Genomic DNA, 20,520 nt, shown 5'->3' with positions numbered 1-20,520 from the left:
TTAGAACATCCTTCATCTAGTGAAGATCATGTTGGTCCTTCCTGTGTCCTCTGCGCAGTGTGAAAGGGGGTTCTCCACACAGAAGCGCATCAAGTCAGACACCAGATCTACATTACACCCCAACACAGTGGAAGATCTGATTCGAATCAGTGTAGAGGGTCCTCCTCTAGAGAGCTTCGATGCCTCGGTGTCAGTTACCAAATGGATGGAAGAGGGACAAAGAGCCAGGAGACCTAATTTTAAATCCTGGCCCCAGGATATCGTGTGAAGCCTCAGATGTCACACATACATACAAACACACACACACTCTCACACTCTCTCTCTCTCTCTCTCTCTCTCTCTCTCTCTCTCTCTCTCTCTCTCTCTCTCACACACACACATTTCACAATCATCTCATTAATTTTCAACTAAAAGTTTAGTGATAAGTGTACTTAGTACTGTGTAATGTATAATATACTGTATAATGTTGACTGACACAATGAAATATGTTCTCAATGGCATTATCATAGCTGTCATCATCATCATCATCAGTATTACCATCGTCTAAGGTTTCTCTTTCATTCACAGTGGTGTTCAGTGGTTCAGTGGTGTTTTTTCTAAAAATGTCTTCAACTGAAAAAGTTAATAAGTGTACTATACACATACAATGTAATGTAAACACTGTTGCCAACTCCTCAGTAAGAAAAGTAGCTAATGGCTGTCCTAAAAGTCGCTAGAAGTCGCTAAATTACGTCATCGCCTAATTTGCATAATTGTCCATATGCATGTAATTGTAATGGCTGCTGTAGGAGAGAGGGATAACGTCGTGGGAGAGACAAAAACTGAGTAAAAAAACACCCTGAATATGTTTAGAACTACAAATGAACCTTCTTTCAGTGATTTATATTAGACAAAGAAAATTTTACATTTACATCCCCATTTTCCGCCATTTAGAATTTTTTGAAAAACACTTCAAATCGATCTCCTCCTAGGAAGTTTGACCGATCTGCATGAAACTTGGTGAACATAATCTAGGGACCAATATCTAAAGTTCCCTCTTGGCAAAAGTTGGAAAACTTGCTAAAACTGAGCTTCTATAAGGCAATGAATATTGCAGTGGGCATGGCTCATCACATAAAGGTGTATAACATCTCAAGGGTTTCACCGATCACCATGCAACTTTGTAGGCATATGACCACACATAATCTGAGGGGACCCCTCCATTATTGACCCGATCAAACAAAATGGGGGCGCTAGAGAGCTAATTTCTTATGTAGGCCTAACCGCCATATTGATTTTAACTAAACTTGGTAGATATGTAGAACAGGACGCCTCAAGGTGACTGGAGAAATTTAACTCTAATTGGCAACTGGGTGGCGCTTTAACAACAGAAAAATGCTTAAAAATGGCTAAAATGCGACCGGTCGCTGTGGCTCCCCTTGTGGCTGAATGTTGGGGGGTTTTTTTCAACTTTTTGGTATGACTAAGTCATGGTATGGTATGCTGTACTCAATGGGTATGGACTAGTAACAGATGAATCAGCCATTCTAAATTGCTTCCTTATATAAATAAAGTTCTATCTTATCTAATCTATTTGAATCTCAACACCCAGTTCCACATCTACCTAATGAAGAGATGACTCACCCTATTCTACCCCAAATCAACTCAAAAATTCAATCATTCAATCTCACTTCTCTTGATGTGATTGACATTAATAGAGCTTTAAAGCATCTGGATACCAGCAAATCGGCTGGTCCTGACTTGCGGGATCCCTTCTCTCTCAAACTTGCAGCAGATTTTATAGTAGAACGTCTGACATATATTTTTAATCTTACACTTTCTAATAGGCCAATCTCTAAATTATATGTCCTGGCTAAAGTCCTTGAAAAGTTTGTTAGCGAACAACTTAAAGAGTTTTTAGAAAAAAATAGCATTTTATCACCAAATCAGTCAGGTTTTAGAAAACAACACAGCACGACAACAGCTGCTGTTAAGGTGGTCAATAGGGCTAAAACAATTCCTTGAGTAACTTGAAGTAATCAAATTATTCGATTAATGTTTATTTCTGTTAGACAACCCGCTTACGTTACTTCCGCTGTAGAGCTATAAATTAATCGTCAATAATCTGTCTGACGTGTTATAATGAAGATTGAAATATCACTGCCATGATGGTTTGCAGTTATGGCTACATGTGATGAATTAGTGGCACGGGCACTGTTAATAGCCACAGCCATGCTTAATGGTTGCGCATAATGACAGCTGTTCTATCGGAGAACCACGTTGGTGCAAGACTATGGAGCTACATTTGTTTCTTTATTATTCAATCAAACAGAGTAGGTTTTGCAATAAAAAAAAAAGATTTGAGAGCAAAAGTATCAATATTGCAATCAAAAAATGTTTTATTGCAAGTAAAAAAATGATTGATTAAAAAATGCAAATCCAAAAGTTTTGTTTGCAAATCCTAAAGTTTTGTTTGCAAATCCTAAAGTTTTGTTTGCGAGTCATTTTTTTTCGTTTGCAAGTCAAAAAGTTTTGCGAGTAAAAAGTTGAACCTGGTGGGCGGGGCCTAGACTGAAAGCTGTAAGACACGTCTCTATTGGCCAGTCTCAATCGAAATGACAGCTTTTTTTTTTTTCTTCTTCTCTCGGTTGGCGGATTGCAAACAATTTAAAGGTGCATACCGCCACCTACTGTACAAGAGTGTGCAACATCATGTCATTTAGCCTGTTTCTTAAATTCTACTCATCAGCCTAGTACGCTTGCAAAGCAACATGGGAGTTCTGTAGTTCACGGGAAATTCAGTGCAGGAGCTGTGGCGAAAATCAATTCTGAAACCGAAGTTATTCGGGCTCCGGTTTCCAAAAAAAATTTGTCCACACGAGTGATGTGATAAAAAAATATGATATCCACACAAAACCGCAATACCCGCTACCAAGTGATGTAATACACATGCCAAAGCAGTAGGTGGCGATGTAACTTTGCACGAAAAGACCATTTTAACTAATAAGAGGTCAGAGTCAAAGGGAAGTGCGGAAAATAAAAACAATCCGATCCACAAAAATAGCGCGACCTAATTCAACAGCAGAGGCGCCTGAATGACCAACTACACGACCACGAAAGCAGTGACGGGCCTGCCAACGGAGGTTCTGGATCCGGCCGGGTTGGACCTCCGTTGGCAGGCCCGTCGTTTCTTTTGTGGTCGTGTAGTTGGGGTAGCTATCAACAGGAGCAACCGTCACTAATGCTAGCGTAGTTCCTCAGGGATTTAAGCTGTTATTACTTTAATTTTGACAATCTTACCTGTGACAGCACATTAGCTAAGGCTGTAAGGACTGTAACTGTTGGTAGCTGTTGTTGATTTGTTTCGGGCTAAGTGCAGAGTGCAGAATCAAGCTTCATTGTAAATATAGTTAAGATACATTGTATTTAACACAGGATGTGGGATTTTAGTCGTTAGTAAACTTTTAGAAAAGAGCTATTTACCGTCGCTCTGACGTCAAACAATGGAGACAGGTAATAAAATACTGCGGTTATCCTATCTACACGCAACCGCTGGCACCGGAGTCTTCCAAAAACTTCACCCTGGACTCCGGTTTCAAAGAAACGCTGTTTCAGGGGCCCAAAAGTGTGGTTGCATGTGGCCAAACAGCCAAATCGCATAGAATAATACACGGTTTCAGAAGTACATGGGTCCGTGTGGAGTAGGCCTAATAATAGCAAGAATGTTTTATTTGAACTGGTGCATGTAGATTGCTTTTGTTTAGCCAGGGCAGAACTATTCGACGGCGTAACGGTCAGTTCTGTTGATGCCCCGGGGTGCAGCAGTAATGCCGACTGTTGAGCGTTTCCAGTGGGAGAGAGGGAATCGTGGGTGTAGCCCGCTCTGTATGTAGCCACGTCAAACCCACCAATAGAAACTCTTTTCTCATCCATCAGCGTAGGCCACGCCCATTAAGTGCAATTGAACTTGCAAGCAAAACTTTAACTCGCAAGCAAAGAGGACTGATCTGCAAGCAAAACGTTTTAACTTGCAAGCAAAGAGGACTGATTTATAAGCAAAATGATAATACGTTTTTACTTACAAACTTGATTTTGATTGCAGTTCAAGAGATGTGTTCTCAAAACAGTTTTATGTGATTGCAACAAAAAGACACAAAAACACCTCCATACAAGACAGTCTGTAAAACTGCACTTCTTCTCTGCCGTATTTTTAACTGACAGATCTAATGAGTGGTGGAGCGGGCACAGATATCGGTATGCAAACTGACTGAATGGTGTTTCTGCATCAATTTGTGTCTCACTGTCTAGTGTTTCCCCTATATGGCGCACCGCCGCTGCTGAAATATGACTGCCGCTGCTGATTTTTTATTTTTTTTTCGTCTTAGCTCTTTAGAAACTACCGTTATATTATTTGGCGCTACGGACACTTCATATCCAGGTCAAGTCACACACTTGTGAGTAAAGCATATAAGAGGAGAGGAGAGGGCTCCGTCTCAATGCGCACACAGACACGTGCGCACACACACAGGTGAGCATGCTAGAGCACAGCTCGGGCCGCATTTCCCTGACCACACCTGACCCGAGCCCGTCGCAGTTTGTTACCTGACATAGTTATTGTTATGGACAGTGTGTAAATAATAATAAGACTGCTGTTAAGCATAGACAAACACGCTGCTGCTCACAGCAGCGCAGCATGGCACTGTGCGCACACTCAGTGGGAGCGGAGCCTGTGTTGCGTTCAGGTGTTGTCACGTAAATAAAAACTTCCAGCACTTAAATAAGTCATAGCATAAAACAGCAGCATGTCAAGTGACATGCCCCATGCACGTGGGGTTTTATGAATCCATAAGCTCCATAAGTTTAATAACTGGGCGTAAAGGGACCTTCAGATAACTTTATCAGTCAGTCAGTGGGTCAGTGAGCGGACTAACAGTGGTCCTGAGCGGAGTCTCCGTAATTACGGCAGTGATGACGCTGAGTGACACACCTGCCATTATGTGACATTCTCCTCTTGATTTCATATTTCTCTAATATGTCTCGTTAAACTCTTTCCACAGAAATACGGGACAAACTGCATCCCATACTGAATCAGTAAGGGACAGCGCATTTTATTTTTCAGTATGGGACGAGGGGCAACTCTGTCGTCTCATGCCTTGGTGTGGCGCTGGCGTCAGTCACATCACTTATCCTCAGTTTTACTATCCTTGCTTTTATCCAGACTTCCACAGGAAAAGAGTTTGCTGCATTTCAGAGTTTTTCCCGGGAAAAAGAGTTTGTAACTTTAATTTACGCTACTGCGCTACTCTGTCAATCAATTAACTTCACTAGTGAAAAGCTATTTGACTCAGAAAGTAGTGATGTCACCACCACGCTACTGAGAATGCTGTTAAATTCGTAAGGTCGCACCTGGTAGTGACCTACTTCCCAGCACAGATTATTCCTGACAGCATGAGAAATAGCAGTCTAGCATGAGTGCGTATGAAATCGGTCATTTGCATGACTGGTTGACAGCTCTGACTTTCAAAAAAGGAAACAAACGTGTTGCTCATTTCTCTCATTTCAGAGACTTTTCTTTTTTCTCTTTCATATATTGTCCTTAAAGAAAGCTAAAGTAATCTAATAAAAAGACGCAGTATTTCTTATCCAATTACTCGATTAATTGCCAGAATAATCGATAGAATACTTGATTGCTAAAAGAATCGATAGCTGCAGCCCTAGTGGTCAATGATATTATCGAGGCACTGGACTGCAAAAAATATTGTGCAGTTCTTTTCACTGATGTGTCAAAGGCCTTTGACAAGCAACAATTTATCAAATGCTGCTTATCAGTTTTATTCAGATGATACTATCATCTATTGTTCATCCCCTTCAATAGTTAAAGCTTTGGGATACCTGCAGTCTGCCTTTGATGTTGTTCAGACCCTCTTAACTCAACTTAAGCCGGTGTTAAATGCAGAAAAATCCAAACTCATGCTATTTTCAAATGGCAAAGACTTAACATCTGATCTTCCAAAGATCTTAACTACTCGAGGGACTGAAATTGAAATTGTTACAATGTACAAGTATTTAGGTATTATCATTGATCAGAACAGCTGAAGGTTAAATTGGGCTTATTTTTTTAGAAATAAATCTAACTTCAGGCAAGGAGACACTTGATATCCGCAACTTTTTTTTACCTCTGCTGGATATCCTCAGGATCCTCTGCGGAAATCGCATACACCACTGTACTCTGTATGCCACTGCTAAATGGCCGTCTATGTATGTCCGCAGGCTTTTGCATTGTTTGGTGTTTATATATAAATCTATTCTTGGCCTGGTTTCCTCTTATCTGTCTACATACATGTGCACAAACCAAAATCAATGTGGGCCTTCGCTCTCATAATATTCTTCAAATTTTGGTTCTGAGGGTGAGAACAGAACCCGGCAAAAATGCTTTTGAATATGCTGCTCCTTCATCTTGGAATAATCTTCAGAAGGATCTGAAACTGGCAGAGCTGATCACTGTGGAGGTGTTTGAGTCGATTTTTAAGGGTCGAGAAATTTGCTCTTTTAGTCAGTGTGACTGTTCGTAAATCATTTAAGAAATTGTACTCAAATCATATTTATTCTTGTCCCGACCTTGTATCTCATGTTAATTGCATACTGTGGTTTTTAATCATTTGTTGTGTATGGCAGTTGTATATGTCTGTTTGCCTTGTTGTAACTTGTAACAATGTTTTATGCTGCCCTCTTGGTCAGGTCACTCTTGAAAAAGAGATTTTTAATCTCAATGAGGCTTTTACGTGGTTAAATAAAGGATATATGTAGGACTCCTCCACTCTGGGTTTGACCCCGCCACCTGGGGGGGAACCAGGAACTCTCTTGTTGTGAGGCAACAATGCTAACCACTGCACCACCGTGCCGCCCATTGGTTAAGAATTCATATGCTAATTAAGAAAAAACTTCACACAAATGTCTGATAGGATAAAATGATGAAGTGATGACATTTTAAATCCAAAAGATCAAAAGTCAACTTCACTGTGACATCATAATGTTCTGCGTAAAACACGGTTCTGGCCATTATTCAACGTCATATCTCAGGAACAAAAGGGGAAATGTTTGGTCAGATACAGAATTGGTGACACTAATCTTGGGTGTCCACCTTGAAACCGTGCTGATTGTGTAGATCTTCTGTGCTGTCAGGGAGAAGATCTGTAAAGCATCAGTGTTTTCACAGACATGGATGTAAACTGTAAGAGAAACTTGACTGATGCATGGAGGCATACAATTGGGGGGGTGGGAAATCCTTTTGTTTTTTTCTTTTTTGATATTTTTTTTTTTTAACAGAAATACATTACATAATACAAATGTTTAGTTCTCACTGAATTCTGGCCAAGATACATCTTCAGGGGACAATTGACATTGTAGGAATAATATGAAATCTTTTTTTTTTTTTTTACTTAAAAAATTAAGCTCATATTTACTATATATTTTGTCACTGCAGATCTTTGAGATGATGGATGCTAAGGCTCGTCAGGACTGCATCAAAGAGATAGATCTACTCAAGGTAAAGTGAATCAACCATAACCATTGTGCTCAGTGGATCAGTGAGGAAAATCATATTAAAAGGTTTTCCAGCATTGTTTAGAGAACAATATGAGGACAGGGGCAGGAACATTGTATTTCTCACACCATCACTTTGAGCACAGCTGTACTTGATTGTTGAAGCTGTTGTCTGCTGTGTTTAAATAAATAATTGACTGATTATTGTCTGCAAAAAGAAAAAAAATTCTCACATTTTTCCACTGCAGCAATTGAATCATCCCAATGTTATCAAATACCTTGACTCCTTCATTGAGGACAATGAGCTCAACATTGTTCTGGAGCTGGCAGATGCTGGAGATCTGTCCCAGATGATAAAGGTCAGGAATAACCACATGACACTCACAGGTTTACCTCAGATCAAACAAATAGACAGACATGATTGTAATAGGCACTGCACTAGTCTAGTTAATGAGATAAGAAGAATCCTTTTTCTTGATCTGGTTCCCATAAATACGCTACATGCTAGCATCTGTCAGATAGGCATTGTCACTTGGTATGGACTTACATCCCTGCCTTCTATCTGTTTAGTACTTCAAGAAGAAGAGGCGCCTCATACCAGAGAGGACTATATGGAAGTATTTTGCACAGCTCTGCAGCGCCCTGGAGCACATGCATTCACGTAGAATAATGCACCGTGGTAAAGAGCTACTCACAGATTTACTCATCTCCTCTCACTCCTTACTTTCACCATGCACACTTCATCATCTCCATATTTGTTTCTACTGATAGATTTAACCCTGTCATCCATCCCTGTGCTCAAACTATCCTCTCACCTGGTTCCATTTTCCTTCTCACCCTTTTTTATTTTTAGTGTTACTCTTCAGTCAGTATTTGACACCAGAAGGCAATATGTGTGGTTGTAGAGTACATAACATAGTTTAGATACTAGGGCTGTAGTCAGCCAAAGAAAATCTTGGTTGACTAAAGTTGTACATAATCTTCAACTAATCGATTAGTTGTGGGAAAAAAAAAATCTGCATGTTATTTTTTCTTGTGCGGTGGTGTGTCTGTGTCACTCTGCAGACTCTGTTAAGTGCTGTAAAGTTTAGTTGATTCAAAACACACATTAAACACACATTAAACATGGCTTAATAGAGACAATTTCAAACACAAGTACATAAATTGGCTTCACTATAAATCACAGAACTGACAAACACTTTCCTTTATCCGGACACATTTCCCCCACCAATACAACATGCTAACGTTATTAGCACAAGTCTATGGCATTTTACATTGTATAAATTAGCCTAGCGTCTAGCGATGCTTTCCTCTTCTCATATAAAACCAGGGACAACAGCAACACTTAACAAAGGTAACAGTACACAGTTTGGCTCCATAACAACTCACAAAGTTCACTGACAAAACAACTGTCCTGTACCAAACAAGTTTTCCAAGCAAATACAACATGCTAACGTTATTAGCTTCAGCCTATGGCATTTTACATTGTATAAATTAGCCTAGCGACTAGCGATCTTTGCCTTGTCTCATATAAAGTCAGGGACAACAGCAACATTTAACAAAGGTAACGTCACACAATTTGGCTCCATTACAATTCACAACATTCACTGACAAAACAGCCGTCACACTAAACACGTTTTCCAAACAAATACAATATGTTAACGTTACTAGCCCCAGCATATGGCATTTTACACTGTATACATTAGCCTAGCGACGAGCGGAGATTTCCTCTGTTCATATGAAGCCAGGATAAATCCCGAAGTATAGATCCCTGAAGGATAGATCACACACAAGACTTAAAATGCTATTTTAGTGGAGGCTTTACTGTCTTCACAATTTAGTGTTTCTTATCTGTAAAATACAAGTAAATACAAACTTAGTTTCCACTGAGGGAAATGGTGTCAGTATACAGAAACTCACAGGAGGTCTGCCTCACAGCGACGCTGAGCATTCAACTTTCTGTCAACAGCGGGGTGTTTTGAAAACACCCCCATTTTCACAGGTAACTTTGCCTGCTTAAATGTGTGTGTGTGTGTGTGTGCGTGTGTGTGTGTGTTTAAATCAGATATCAAGCCAGCCAATGTGTTCATAACAGCCACAGGGGAAGTAAAGCTGGGTGACCTGGGATTAGGCCGCTTCTTCAGCTCTAAAACCACGGCAGCACACTCCCTAGGTAAAGCACATACATGTATAGAGCATACGTCCATATGCATTCATCTATTGTTGTTGTATTTTCAACAACAATAGATGACAGCTCAGCTGTATGTTATTTTACTGATAAGTGCTGATTCGAGACACTTTTTGAAATAACTTATTATTTGATGTGTTTGTTACTCTCTTTGTCCCAGTGGGGACACCTTACTACATGTCACCGGAGAGGATCCATGAGAACGGATACAATTTTAAGTCAGATATCTGGTCCCTGGGATGTCTTCTGTATGAGGTAAGCTTACATACACATTGTCCTTTATCGCCACTCTATGATTCAGATAAGTGGAAAATTCCTCACCCTGCAAGCAAAAAAGCCTTGGAGTGACCCCTGTAGGCTGAAAAGTTTATTACACCCCAAAATCCTAAAATAAAAAGGGTTGTTAGCACCCCACTAGTGTTTTTGAGTTGTCCCTGTCCCACTCGTCTGATGGAATAGTGAAGTTTCTATCTGAATAAATCCAGCTGTCTGCATAGGTATCACAACAGCTCACATTTTACTTGACCTATACGAATGGCAGTGTTGGGCAGGCTACTTGGAAAATATAGTGACTTAAGCTACCAGGTACTCTACATCAAAATAAAGTTTGACTATTTTATGTCAAATCAGCGTTTTCTCAGTGATCAGAAAAACTGTCAGCTAACCAAGTAGGCAGGCAAAAAATGTTTAGAACTGTTTATTATAAAATAAAAATTAAATAGAATTATTATAAAATAACAGACTTAAATTAAATCTTTCTTCTTTTCTTTTTTTTTTCCAAAGACTTTGTGACATATAAACTTGTCTTCCCATAACATGACATCATCAGTCGACCCATTGCTCTCTCTTTTTCTCTCTCCTCTTCCTACCTCATGCACCTCTCTGTCTTGGCCTCTTTCAGTAGGCTATCTGGCTATGTCAGTAATTCAGAAACACAACATTAAAATATATTTTTCACTCAGTAAAACCACAATTAATAAATGTAATATAAGCAATAAAAATAACAGTCCTAAATTTATACTTTTCTTTTTTGGGACATTAGAACATGAATGTGTCCTGCAAATAACATGTGACATCAGTATGTCACTCTCTCTCTCCTCTCTTCCTTCTTAATACTGGTCTCTCTAGCACTTTTCTTGGCCCTTTTTGTGTCGATTTCTCTAGTGTCCTCTGCAAATCCACTTAATACATACAGTCTATGGACAAGACACGTGAGAGACATGTCAAGAAATGTAATGAAGCCAATCAGAGGCAGAGTAGGGTGGATCTTGTCAAGAAAAGCCAATAGTGAAGCAGCAAGTAAAATAAACTTAAAGGTAAGTATGTGATGTCATACGGAAGTGCTTCCCTTGTCTACATGGCCCGGCATGGCGCTGGCAACAGTCACATTACTTATCCTCAGTTTTATTATCCTTACTTTTATCCAGACCTTCGCAGAAAAAAAACAAAACAGTTCGCTGCACTTAAGAGCTTTTCCTGAGAAAAAGAGCTTGTAACATTTGTGGACACTACCGTGCTATTAGGTAAATCAATCAACTTCGCTTCTGAAAAGCCATTTGACTCAGAAAGTAGTGAGGTTACCACCACACTACTGAGAAGTGTAGTTAAGTTAGTAATGTCACTACTTGTAATGATGCCACTGCCCAAGAGTGATGCATGGAAAGTCAAATTTCATCTGTTTTACATGCTTTACCATAGTGATTATGTGTTGGGCTGTGAGTGCTGCCACAATGTGCTGCTCTACTAATGTGTTGCTTTTGCTATGCAGCTTGTGCACACATTGTCATGAGGATGCCATGGAAATGAAGTTCAAAGGTCAATTAAAATCAAAACAATATGGTACTGGGAGTGTGAATTGTTTATTGTGTGTTCTGCACCAGGTCAAGAAGATGATCACTCTTCTCTTCTGCAAAGCTATTTCAGCTCTCAATCATGTACATTCTCAAGCTCAAAGTGCCCACTTCAAGCCCCAGATTCCATTTCTCTTTTCAAGATTTCTTTGTTCGCTGCAGTGTTAATTTTGGCAGTGCTAAGTCTTAGTCTTTAGGTGGAAATGCTTCTTAGCTTTAGTAATATTATAGTCATTTTTATCCTTTATAGTTTTAGTCTGGTCTGGTCAATGGCTACTCAAAAAAAATGTTGTCGACAAAAAGTCATGACCAAACCTTGCACATCAGTCATGTTTATCTTTTTGGTGGTGTGGTCTTTGCTAGTGAAAACACAAGTGAGAGCACATGTCATACTAGAGGTGGGCGATATATCAAGTATACTTGATTCCATCCATCCATCCATCCATTTTCATCCGCTTATCCAGGGCAGGGTAGCGGGGCAGCAGGCCGAGCAAAGCACCCCAGACATCCCTCTCCCCAGCAACACTTTCTAGCTCCTCCTGGGGGCCCCCAAGGCGTTCCCAGGCCAGATGAGATATGTAATCCCTCCAGCGTGTTCTGGGTCTGCCTCGGGGCCACCTACCAGTGGGACGTGCCTGAAACACCTCCAGCGGGAGGTGCCCAGGAGGCATCCTGATCAGATGCCTGAACCACCTCAAGTGACCCCTTTCAATGCGAAGGAGCGGCAGCTCTACTCTGAGCTCGCTCCAGATGTCCAAGCTCCTTACCCTATCTCTAAGGCTAAGCCTAGCTACCTCGCAGAGGAAACTCATTTTGGCTGCTTGTATCCGCAATCTCATTCTTTCGGTCACTACCCAGAGCTCATGACCATAGCTGAGGGTTGGGACGTAGATGGGCCAGTAAATCGAAAGTTTTGCCTTCCGGCTCAGATCCCTCTTCACCACAACAGACTGGCGCAGCGCCTGCACCACTGCAGAAGCCGCACCAAACCACCAATGCATCTCACACTCCATTCTACCCTCACTTGTAAAGAAGACCCTGAGATACTTGAACTCCCTCGCTTTAGGCAGTAACTCTCCCCCAACTCACAGGGGGCAATCCACCATTTTTTTTGGCAGAGAACCATGGCATCAGATGTGGAGGTGCTGACTGGGTGCTCCCCAAACTAGACCCCTTCCTCCCCCTGGCTGAGCCGCGAGATCCTGTCCATGAAAATCACAAACAGAATTGGTGACAAGAGACAACACTGGTGGAGGCCAACACCAACGGACACCGAGAACTTGTTTGACTTTACACTAAGTACTGTAATAAACCAGCCCGGAACGGGCGTTGTCAGAGGCCAACAAACACTACAACTCAGGGTGTAAATAATAGGCAAAACTTTATTTAAAGATATTATTTAAAATGTACAAGATAGGGCAGCGAGACACTAAACTAACTGATTCACCTATGGGCAGGCTTCTACCGTAACCGGCAAAACACACGCAGATAATCGGTGCAACATACACACACGTTTAAGAGTGTATACACACAGCCAATTCTAGGACTCCGCACAGCAAACAGAGAAAATTGCACGCAACAGATGAACACACACACCAAAGTGTAAACGGGGCTGTATCGCCCAAAACCACTACAGTGTGGCCAGTGTCAAATGTCCCCCCCCCCCCCCCCACAGGTTAACAGTGCTGTCAGTGTAACTCACTCTGCAATCTAAAACGAGCTCATATTATAGTCATGTAGGCTACAGTAAAGCAAAACATACAAGTCAAATATGCATAAACAGAGAAAAGAATGGAAGTGGTAAAACTTATCTCGCCCAGCTGGCGAGACCCTCCCCCGGGGTCTGAGTGTTAGCACCGTCCGACTCCCCGGGGCAAGTAGCGTTGGCCAGCGGTGCAGGTAGCGAGCGGCGGCGTTCCGAGCGCTGGAACACAGGCACAGGCAGCATACACCGGTACACCACACTTCTGCAGTACCCCCACAAGACCCCCCAGGGGACGCGGTAGTAAGCCTTCTCCAAGTCCACAAAGCACATGTAGACTGGATGGGCAAACTCCCACGACCCCTCCAGCAGCCTAACAAGGGTAAAGAGCTGGTCCACTGTTCCATGGCCAGGACGGAATCCGCATTGCTCCTGGATCCGAGGTGCGACAACCGGTCGCAGCCTCCTTTCCTAAACCCTGGAGTAAACTTTACCCGGGAGGCTGAGCAGTGTGATACCCTGATAGTTAGAGCACACCCTCTGGTCCCCTGTTTTTGAAAATGGGAACCAATACCCCGGTCTGCCACTCAACAGGTACCATACCCAACCTCCATGCGACACTGAAAAAAAAGTGTAAGCCAAGACAGCCCAACAGTGTCCAGAGCCTTCAGCATCACAGGGAGAATCTTGTCCACACTCACACCGCTGGGGAGCGTTTTGACCCCCTCAGCAACCTCTGCCAGGGATATGGGCGAGAGTTCTCCCAAGTCTTCAGGCCCTGCCTCCTCCACAGTGGACGTGACGACTGGGTTTAGGAGTTCCTCAAAGTGCTCCCTCCGCCGTCTGATGATGTTCCCAGTTCGGGTCAGCACTTCTCCTTCTCTGCTGATCACAGCCTGAGACAAGCCCTGCTTTCCCTTCCTGAGGCGTCTAACGGTCTGCCAGAACTTCCTTGAGGCCAACGGAAAGTCCTCCTCCATAGCCTCCCCAAACTCCTTCCACACCTGGGTTTTTGCTTTAGTGACTGCCACAGCTGCAGCCCTTTTGGCCACCCGGTACCTGTCTGCTGCTTTAGGAGACCCCTGGGCCAGCCAGACCGGAAAGGCCTTCTTCAGCCTGACGGCCACCCTTAGGTTGTCACCACGACAGGCACCAACAATCTTCCAACCACAGCTCCCAGCAGCCATCTCCACAGTGGAGGCTTTGAACATGGACCACTCAGATTCCATGTCCCCAACCTACACAAGAAATTCTCCCGGAGGTGGGAGTTGGAAGACCTCACGGACAGGGACCACAGCCAGATGTTCCCAGTTCACCCTCACTACACCTTTGGGTTTACCAGGTCTGTCTGGCAGCCTCCCCCACCATCTGATCCAACTCACCACCAGGTGGTGATCAGTTGACAGCTCTGCTCCTCTCTTCATCCAGATGTCCAAGACTCATGGCCACAGATCAACCACAAAGTCGATCATTGATCTTTGGCTTAGGGTGTTTTGGTACCAGGTACATGAACCTCCCTGTTCTCGTACATGGTGTTTTTTATGGCCAGTCCATGCTTCGCACAGAAGTCCAATAACAAAACACCACTCAGGTTCAGGTCAGGCAGGCCGTTCCTCTCTATCACCCCCCTCGGGGTTTCTCTGCCATTGCCCACGTGAGCGTTAAAGTCCCCCAGAAGAACCATGGAGGCCCCAGCCGGCACCCCTTCCAGGACGCCGCCAAGAGACTCTAAGAAGGCTGGGAACTGTGTACTGCTGTTCGGTGCATACACACAAACAACAGTCAGTGACCTTCTCTTTGCGACCTGCAGTCACCTCAAGGCGACCCTTTTGCTCTCCGGGGAGAACCCCAACAAAGTGGCGCTCAGCCAGGGGCTCGTGAGTATCCCCACACCCGTCCGGCGCCTCTCACCCTGGGGAACTCCGGAAAAAGCGAGAGTCCAGTCCCTCTCTAGGAGTTTGGTTCCAGAACCAGTGCTGCGCATGGAGGTGAGCCCAACTATATCTAGTCGGTACCGCTCCACCTCCCGCACCAGCTACGGCTCCGTCCCCACCAGAGAGGTAACATTCCATTCCCAGAGCCAGTCCGCAATGTCATGGATCAGCATGCCAGGGGCTCTGCCCCTGCCTGCCGCCCGAAGCACAATGCACCCAACCCTGACCTCTGTCCCTAAAGGTGGTGGGTCCACAGGGAAAGACTTATTCCATATACGATATATAAAATGAGTATAATTGTCATGCCATTTTTTTAAGGCACCAGAATGGAACTTGCTTTGGCATATATTAATGTATGAATTGGAGAGCTGTTAGTTTGTTTCCAGTTTTCATCATGTTTAAAAGCGCTGCTGTTAACAGAGTTTAATGATAGTGTAAGCAGGTGAGGTGTGTATTTTTGTACTTGCAGGGCTCCAAACTGCAACTCGCAGTCGCATTTTGCAACTACAGAGCACCAGTGTGATTCATTCAGTTTACAGTGACGAAATCCTCATGTTTAACGGCACGGCAGTAACAGTTTAACCTTCTTGCTTCCGGCTTTCTTAAAGTGCAGACGCTCTGCTGCGTGCGCTCCGCTTTGTTTACATTCTTTTGTGGATATACTTGTTTTTTCCTGCTAAAAGCTACAGATAGTAGATCCTGGAAAGCACTGGGACTTTAATTTGTGAAAGATACAGAGGACTACTGCCATATTTTCACCACTTTTTCACCACTTTAGTACTGTGTGAGCAGGGCTGAGGCACAGTGCAAGCCTTTTGCTGTGTCTGTGACTGGAAACCTGTGATTAGGACAAGGACAAGATGGCAAAATCTGTGAGCTGCACAGAGTGTGAGCGACTAACCGAGACGATAAGGCAGCTTCAAAAGAAGAATGAAACGCTACAACAAATTCGTGAGAGTGAGCAATTCATTGACTCTGTGGCAGCTAACATACAAGGTGCTGATGGACAGACTGTTATATATGGAAATACAACAAATGTGGAGCATACCATCGCTGACTTGGCTGACACAATCCCATGGATATGTCCTAACACCACTGGATCAGCTGCAGAGGCTCCCAAACTGGCCTTCCCTAACGACCCTTCCTACTGGCACAGGACTGGTGCTCGACCAAAAGCATCAACTCCAGCCAGGACTTGGGCTGATGTCACTAGACGCAAAGGCAAATCCAGCAGGAAATCAGTCAAGAGAGCCCCAACGCTCACCCCTCCACTTGAACTCTCTCTACAGAACAGGTACGATGCACTGGCTCCAAATGAAATGTGTGACAATACCAACTACACTGAACCCAGGCAGGCCAATCACACTTGTGGTATTAAGGCTATCCAAAATGCAAGCAATAGCCCCAAAACCACTGCTAGACCCAGGGCCAGAAAAAACTATGCTAACTCCACACCTGAGAAGCCAAGGGCCAGGAGAAGTATCGCTAACACCACACCTGATCAGCCAGACACCATCCTGATCGGAGACTCAATAACCAAGCATGTAAGAATGGCAAAGACTGAAAATCTAACAGTGTCTGACACGTCTGTCAGGGAGCTAACCGAGCTGTTGCCAGTGATCCTCTCTACACACCCCAGTAACATGAGGATCATCATCCATGCTGGGTCTTTTGACATTCTACGAAGAAAAACTGGCTCTGAGATCCTGAAAAAAGACTTTTCCCTGCTCCTGGAGAAACTGAGTGACTGTCAGTCACAAAATGTGTTCATTTCTGGCCCCATTCCAACCCTGGGGAAAGGAATCGAGTCTTTTACCAGACTCCTTGCCCTGAATACATGGCTGACATCGGCATGCTTCACTCATGGGATAAAGTTTATTGACAATTTTAACATCTTTTGGAACTGTAAGGATCGCTTTCAGCGTGATGGGATTCATCCGAACATCACTGGATGCAGACTACTCGGGGCCAACCTACGTCATGCTCTTGGAATGCCATACCAAAACAAGAATGGACAGATAAGAGCCAAGGACAAGTACGGGGCACAGAGACAGACAGCCTGCATCTCTCCCCCTTCACCTGACCCTTTGCTCCACATCACCCAAGGCATTCAGAGGATGTCCCTGTCCCAGTCAGGGATCCAACAACCCCCCTCCTGCCCTTCACCACAACCACCAAGGAGCCAACGTCGCCCCCCCCCCAGCACCGGCGCAACCACTAAGGAGCCAACGTCGACCCTCCCCACCACCACCACAATCACCACGGAGCCAGCGTCAACCCTCCCCCCCTCCACCACGCTCACCAATCAAGGAGTTAGTTAAAGCTGCCACACTAAAGCTCAGTCAAATTGATGAACTCTTAAATAGTAGCCCTAGACGTCATCACTCAGGTGCCTGTCAGAGATGAGACAGACCCCATGCCGCTTCCTTAAACATACCGGCGATCTTAAATAGCCGGTGGCATGGTCAAACACATCTTGAAATTGAAAAGTATCAGCCAGAGTCATCTCCAAGGTCTGTCATTCCTGTTTTGACTAGCATCAGGAAAAACAATGTGTACTCGAAGCGCACAGCTACTCTATCTAATCTGACTCCAGTTATGCGTCAGCCACAGACTGTGTCAGACAATGTTAGTACACTAAACTTAGCTTTATTAAATATCAGATCTCTGGCTGGCAAGTCACTATTAATTAATGATTTTATTATCAAGAGAAACCTTGATTTTATGTTTTTAACTGAAACTTGGTTAAATGAAAACAACAGTGCAGCAGTACTTATTGAATCAGCCCCCCCAAACTTCCATTTTATCAGCTCAGTTAGAGAACTTAGGAAAGGAGGTGGAGTAGCCACTTTATTTAAGGATGTTTACCAGTGCAAACAGTTGTCATATGGGAAGTTTGAGTCTTTTGAATATGTTGCACTGCAGTTGAGATCCTCCTGTCAAGCAGTATTAGTAACCATTTACAGGCCTCCAAAATATAGTGCACACTTTGTTGATGACTTTTCTAAACTATTGTCTGTTGTCTGTATTGATTTTGACTGTGTTGTTATAGTGGGTGATTTTAATATTCATATTGATAATCCCAAAGATGGCAGTGCGAAAGAACTTTTCTACATCCTGGACAACTTTGAACTTTCCCAGCATGTAACAGAGCCAACACACAATAAGGGACATATTTTAGATCTAATTATCTCCAAAGGGCTCAACATTTCTGAGGTTGTGGTGACTGATGTTGCCTTTTCTGATCATTACTGTGTTTTCTTTAAAATGGCCATCTCCGCTGACACCAGTAAAATTACAACAGAGGTAATCAGAAAACGCTATATCAACGAAAACACCTGTACACTATTCACCCAGGATTTTATACCCACACCAGCTCTGCCCTCAGTCTCTGTCAATGATCTGGTTCATAGTTTCAGCTCTAAAGCTATGAATATTATGGACAATATTGCCCCCATGAAGGTCAAAGTTGTCTCTGGTAAGAAAAAACCACCATGGAGGAACGCCACACGGGTAAAAGCTCAAAAAAGAGAATGTAGAAAAGCAGAACGCAGGTGGCGAAAAACCAAACTCCAGGTTCATTATGACATCTATAAGGAAAGTCTGCACATCTATAGCTTGGAGCTAAAAAGGGCGCGGCAGTCCTTTTTCTCTGAGATTATCAACAAAAATAACAACAATGCACGGACTTTATTTACTGTTGTTGACAGACTGACAAACCCATCAGCGTCAGTCCCTCCTGAACTGCTATCCACCAAGGCATGCAATGACTTTGCTTCTTTTTTCACAGACAAGATTTTAAAGATAAGACAGACAGTCTGTAACTCCAACACAGTGGCTATTTCACCTGTGCCTCATAAGACTACTCCAGTTAATTTGGCACTTTTTCACCCATTAAATTATGCTACTTTGACAGACATAGTTAGAAACCTTAGGTCCACTACCTGCTGCCTTGACACTCTGCCTACAAGCTTTTTTAAAGATGTTTTTAACTGCATAGCATCAGATATACTACAGATAGTCAACTGTTCTCTTCAGTCAGGCCTTTTTCCAACGGCCCTGAAGACTGCAGTCATTAAACCTCTCTTAAAAAAGCCTAATCTGGATGCCTCAGTAATAAATAACTACAGGCCCATATCAAACCTACCATTTTTAGGAAAGATCATTGAAAAGGTTGTTTTTCAGCAACTTAACACCTTCTTGGAGCAAAACAATTCCTTTGATGCCTTTCAGTCTGGATTTCGAGCACATCACAGCACTGAGACTGCACTTGTAAAAGTTTTAAATGACATTCATCTGAGCAGTGATGCATCAAAGATTTCGGTTCTGGTATTACTGGACCTCAGTGCTGCATTCGACACAGTTGACCATAAGATACTGCTCGACAGACTAGAAAAGTTTGTGGGACTTTCTGGCACTGTGCTAAATTGGTTTAAATCTTATTTACAAGACAGGGATTTCTTTGTGTCACTTGGCAATTATGAATCTGTGCGAACAAAAATTACATGTGGAGTTCCTCAAGGGTCCATTCTTGGGCCTCTTCTGTTCAACATCTATATGCTCCCTCTTGCTCAGATTATGGAATATCATAACATCTCCTACCATACTTATGCAGATGACACACAACTTTACATAACAGTGTCACCAGATGACTACAGTCCCCTATATCTGCTAAATAAGTGCATTGACGAAATCAATACGTGGATGTGCCAGAATTTTCTACAACTAAACACAGACAAAACTGAGATAGTTGTTTTTGGCCCCAAAGAACAAAGATCAATAGTCAGTGCTCACCTTGACGCCATGACACTAAAACCTACAAATCAAGCCAGAAATCTTGGTGTAGTTCTGGACTCAGACCTAAATTTCAATAGTCACATTAAGACAATTACTAAATCAGCCTACTACCACCTTAAAAACATAGCAAGAATAAAAGAATTTCTGTCTAAACAAGATACAGAAAAACTTGTTCATGCTTTCATTTTCAGCAGGCTGGACTATTGTAACGGTGTCTTCACAGGCCTGAGTAAAAAATCAATCAGACAACTGCAGCTCGTCCAGAACGCTGCTGCCAGAGTCCTCACCAACACCAAGAGAGTGGAGCACATTACACCAGTGCTTAAGTCACTGCACTGGCTTCCTGTGTGTCAAAGGATAGACTTTAAAATCTTGTTACTTGTCTATAAAGCACTAAATGGTCTCGGGCCTAAATACATCTCTGATATACTTGTACGTTATGAAGCATCCAGACCCCTCAGATCATCTGGAACAGGTTTACTCAGTGTTCCCAGGATCAAAACCAAACAAGGTGAAGCAGCCTTTAGT

The 20,520-nt window shown here is 43.0% G+C and overlaps 1 protein-coding gene across 5 annotated transcripts in view; it reads left to right on the top strand.

The window, feature by feature from the left end:
• nek6 (NIMA-related kinase 6) overlaps nucleotides 1-20,520 on the top strand; it is a 95,314-nt gene that overhangs the window by 58,914 nt on the left and 15,880 nt on the right. For all 5 annotated transcript variants that reach the window (XM_050052694.1, XM_050052699.1, XM_050052698.1 and 2 more), the window contains 5 exons: nucleotides 7,463-7,525; nucleotides 7,770-7,880; nucleotides 8,092-8,200; nucleotides 9,587-9,694; nucleotides 9,870-9,964. In XM_050052694.1, coding sequence (XP_049908651.1) covers nucleotides 7,463-7,525; nucleotides 7,770-7,880; nucleotides 8,092-8,200; nucleotides 9,587-9,694; nucleotides 9,870-9,964 — 486 coding nt within the window. The remainder of the gene's footprint in view (nucleotides 1-7,462; nucleotides 7,526-7,769; nucleotides 7,881-8,091; nucleotides 8,201-9,586; nucleotides 9,695-9,869; nucleotides 9,965-20,520) is intronic.

This window comes from Epinephelus moara, chromosome 9 (genome assembly GCF_006386435.1).
Source record: "Epinephelus moara isolate mb chromosome 9, YSFRI_EMoa_1.0, whole genome shotgun sequence".
NCBI lineage: Eukaryota > Metazoa > Chordata > Actinopteri > Perciformes > Serranidae > Epinephelus > Epinephelus moara.
The sequence above is the reverse complement of the archived record's forward strand: the minus strand, read 5'-3'. Positions and strand labels throughout refer to the sequence as shown.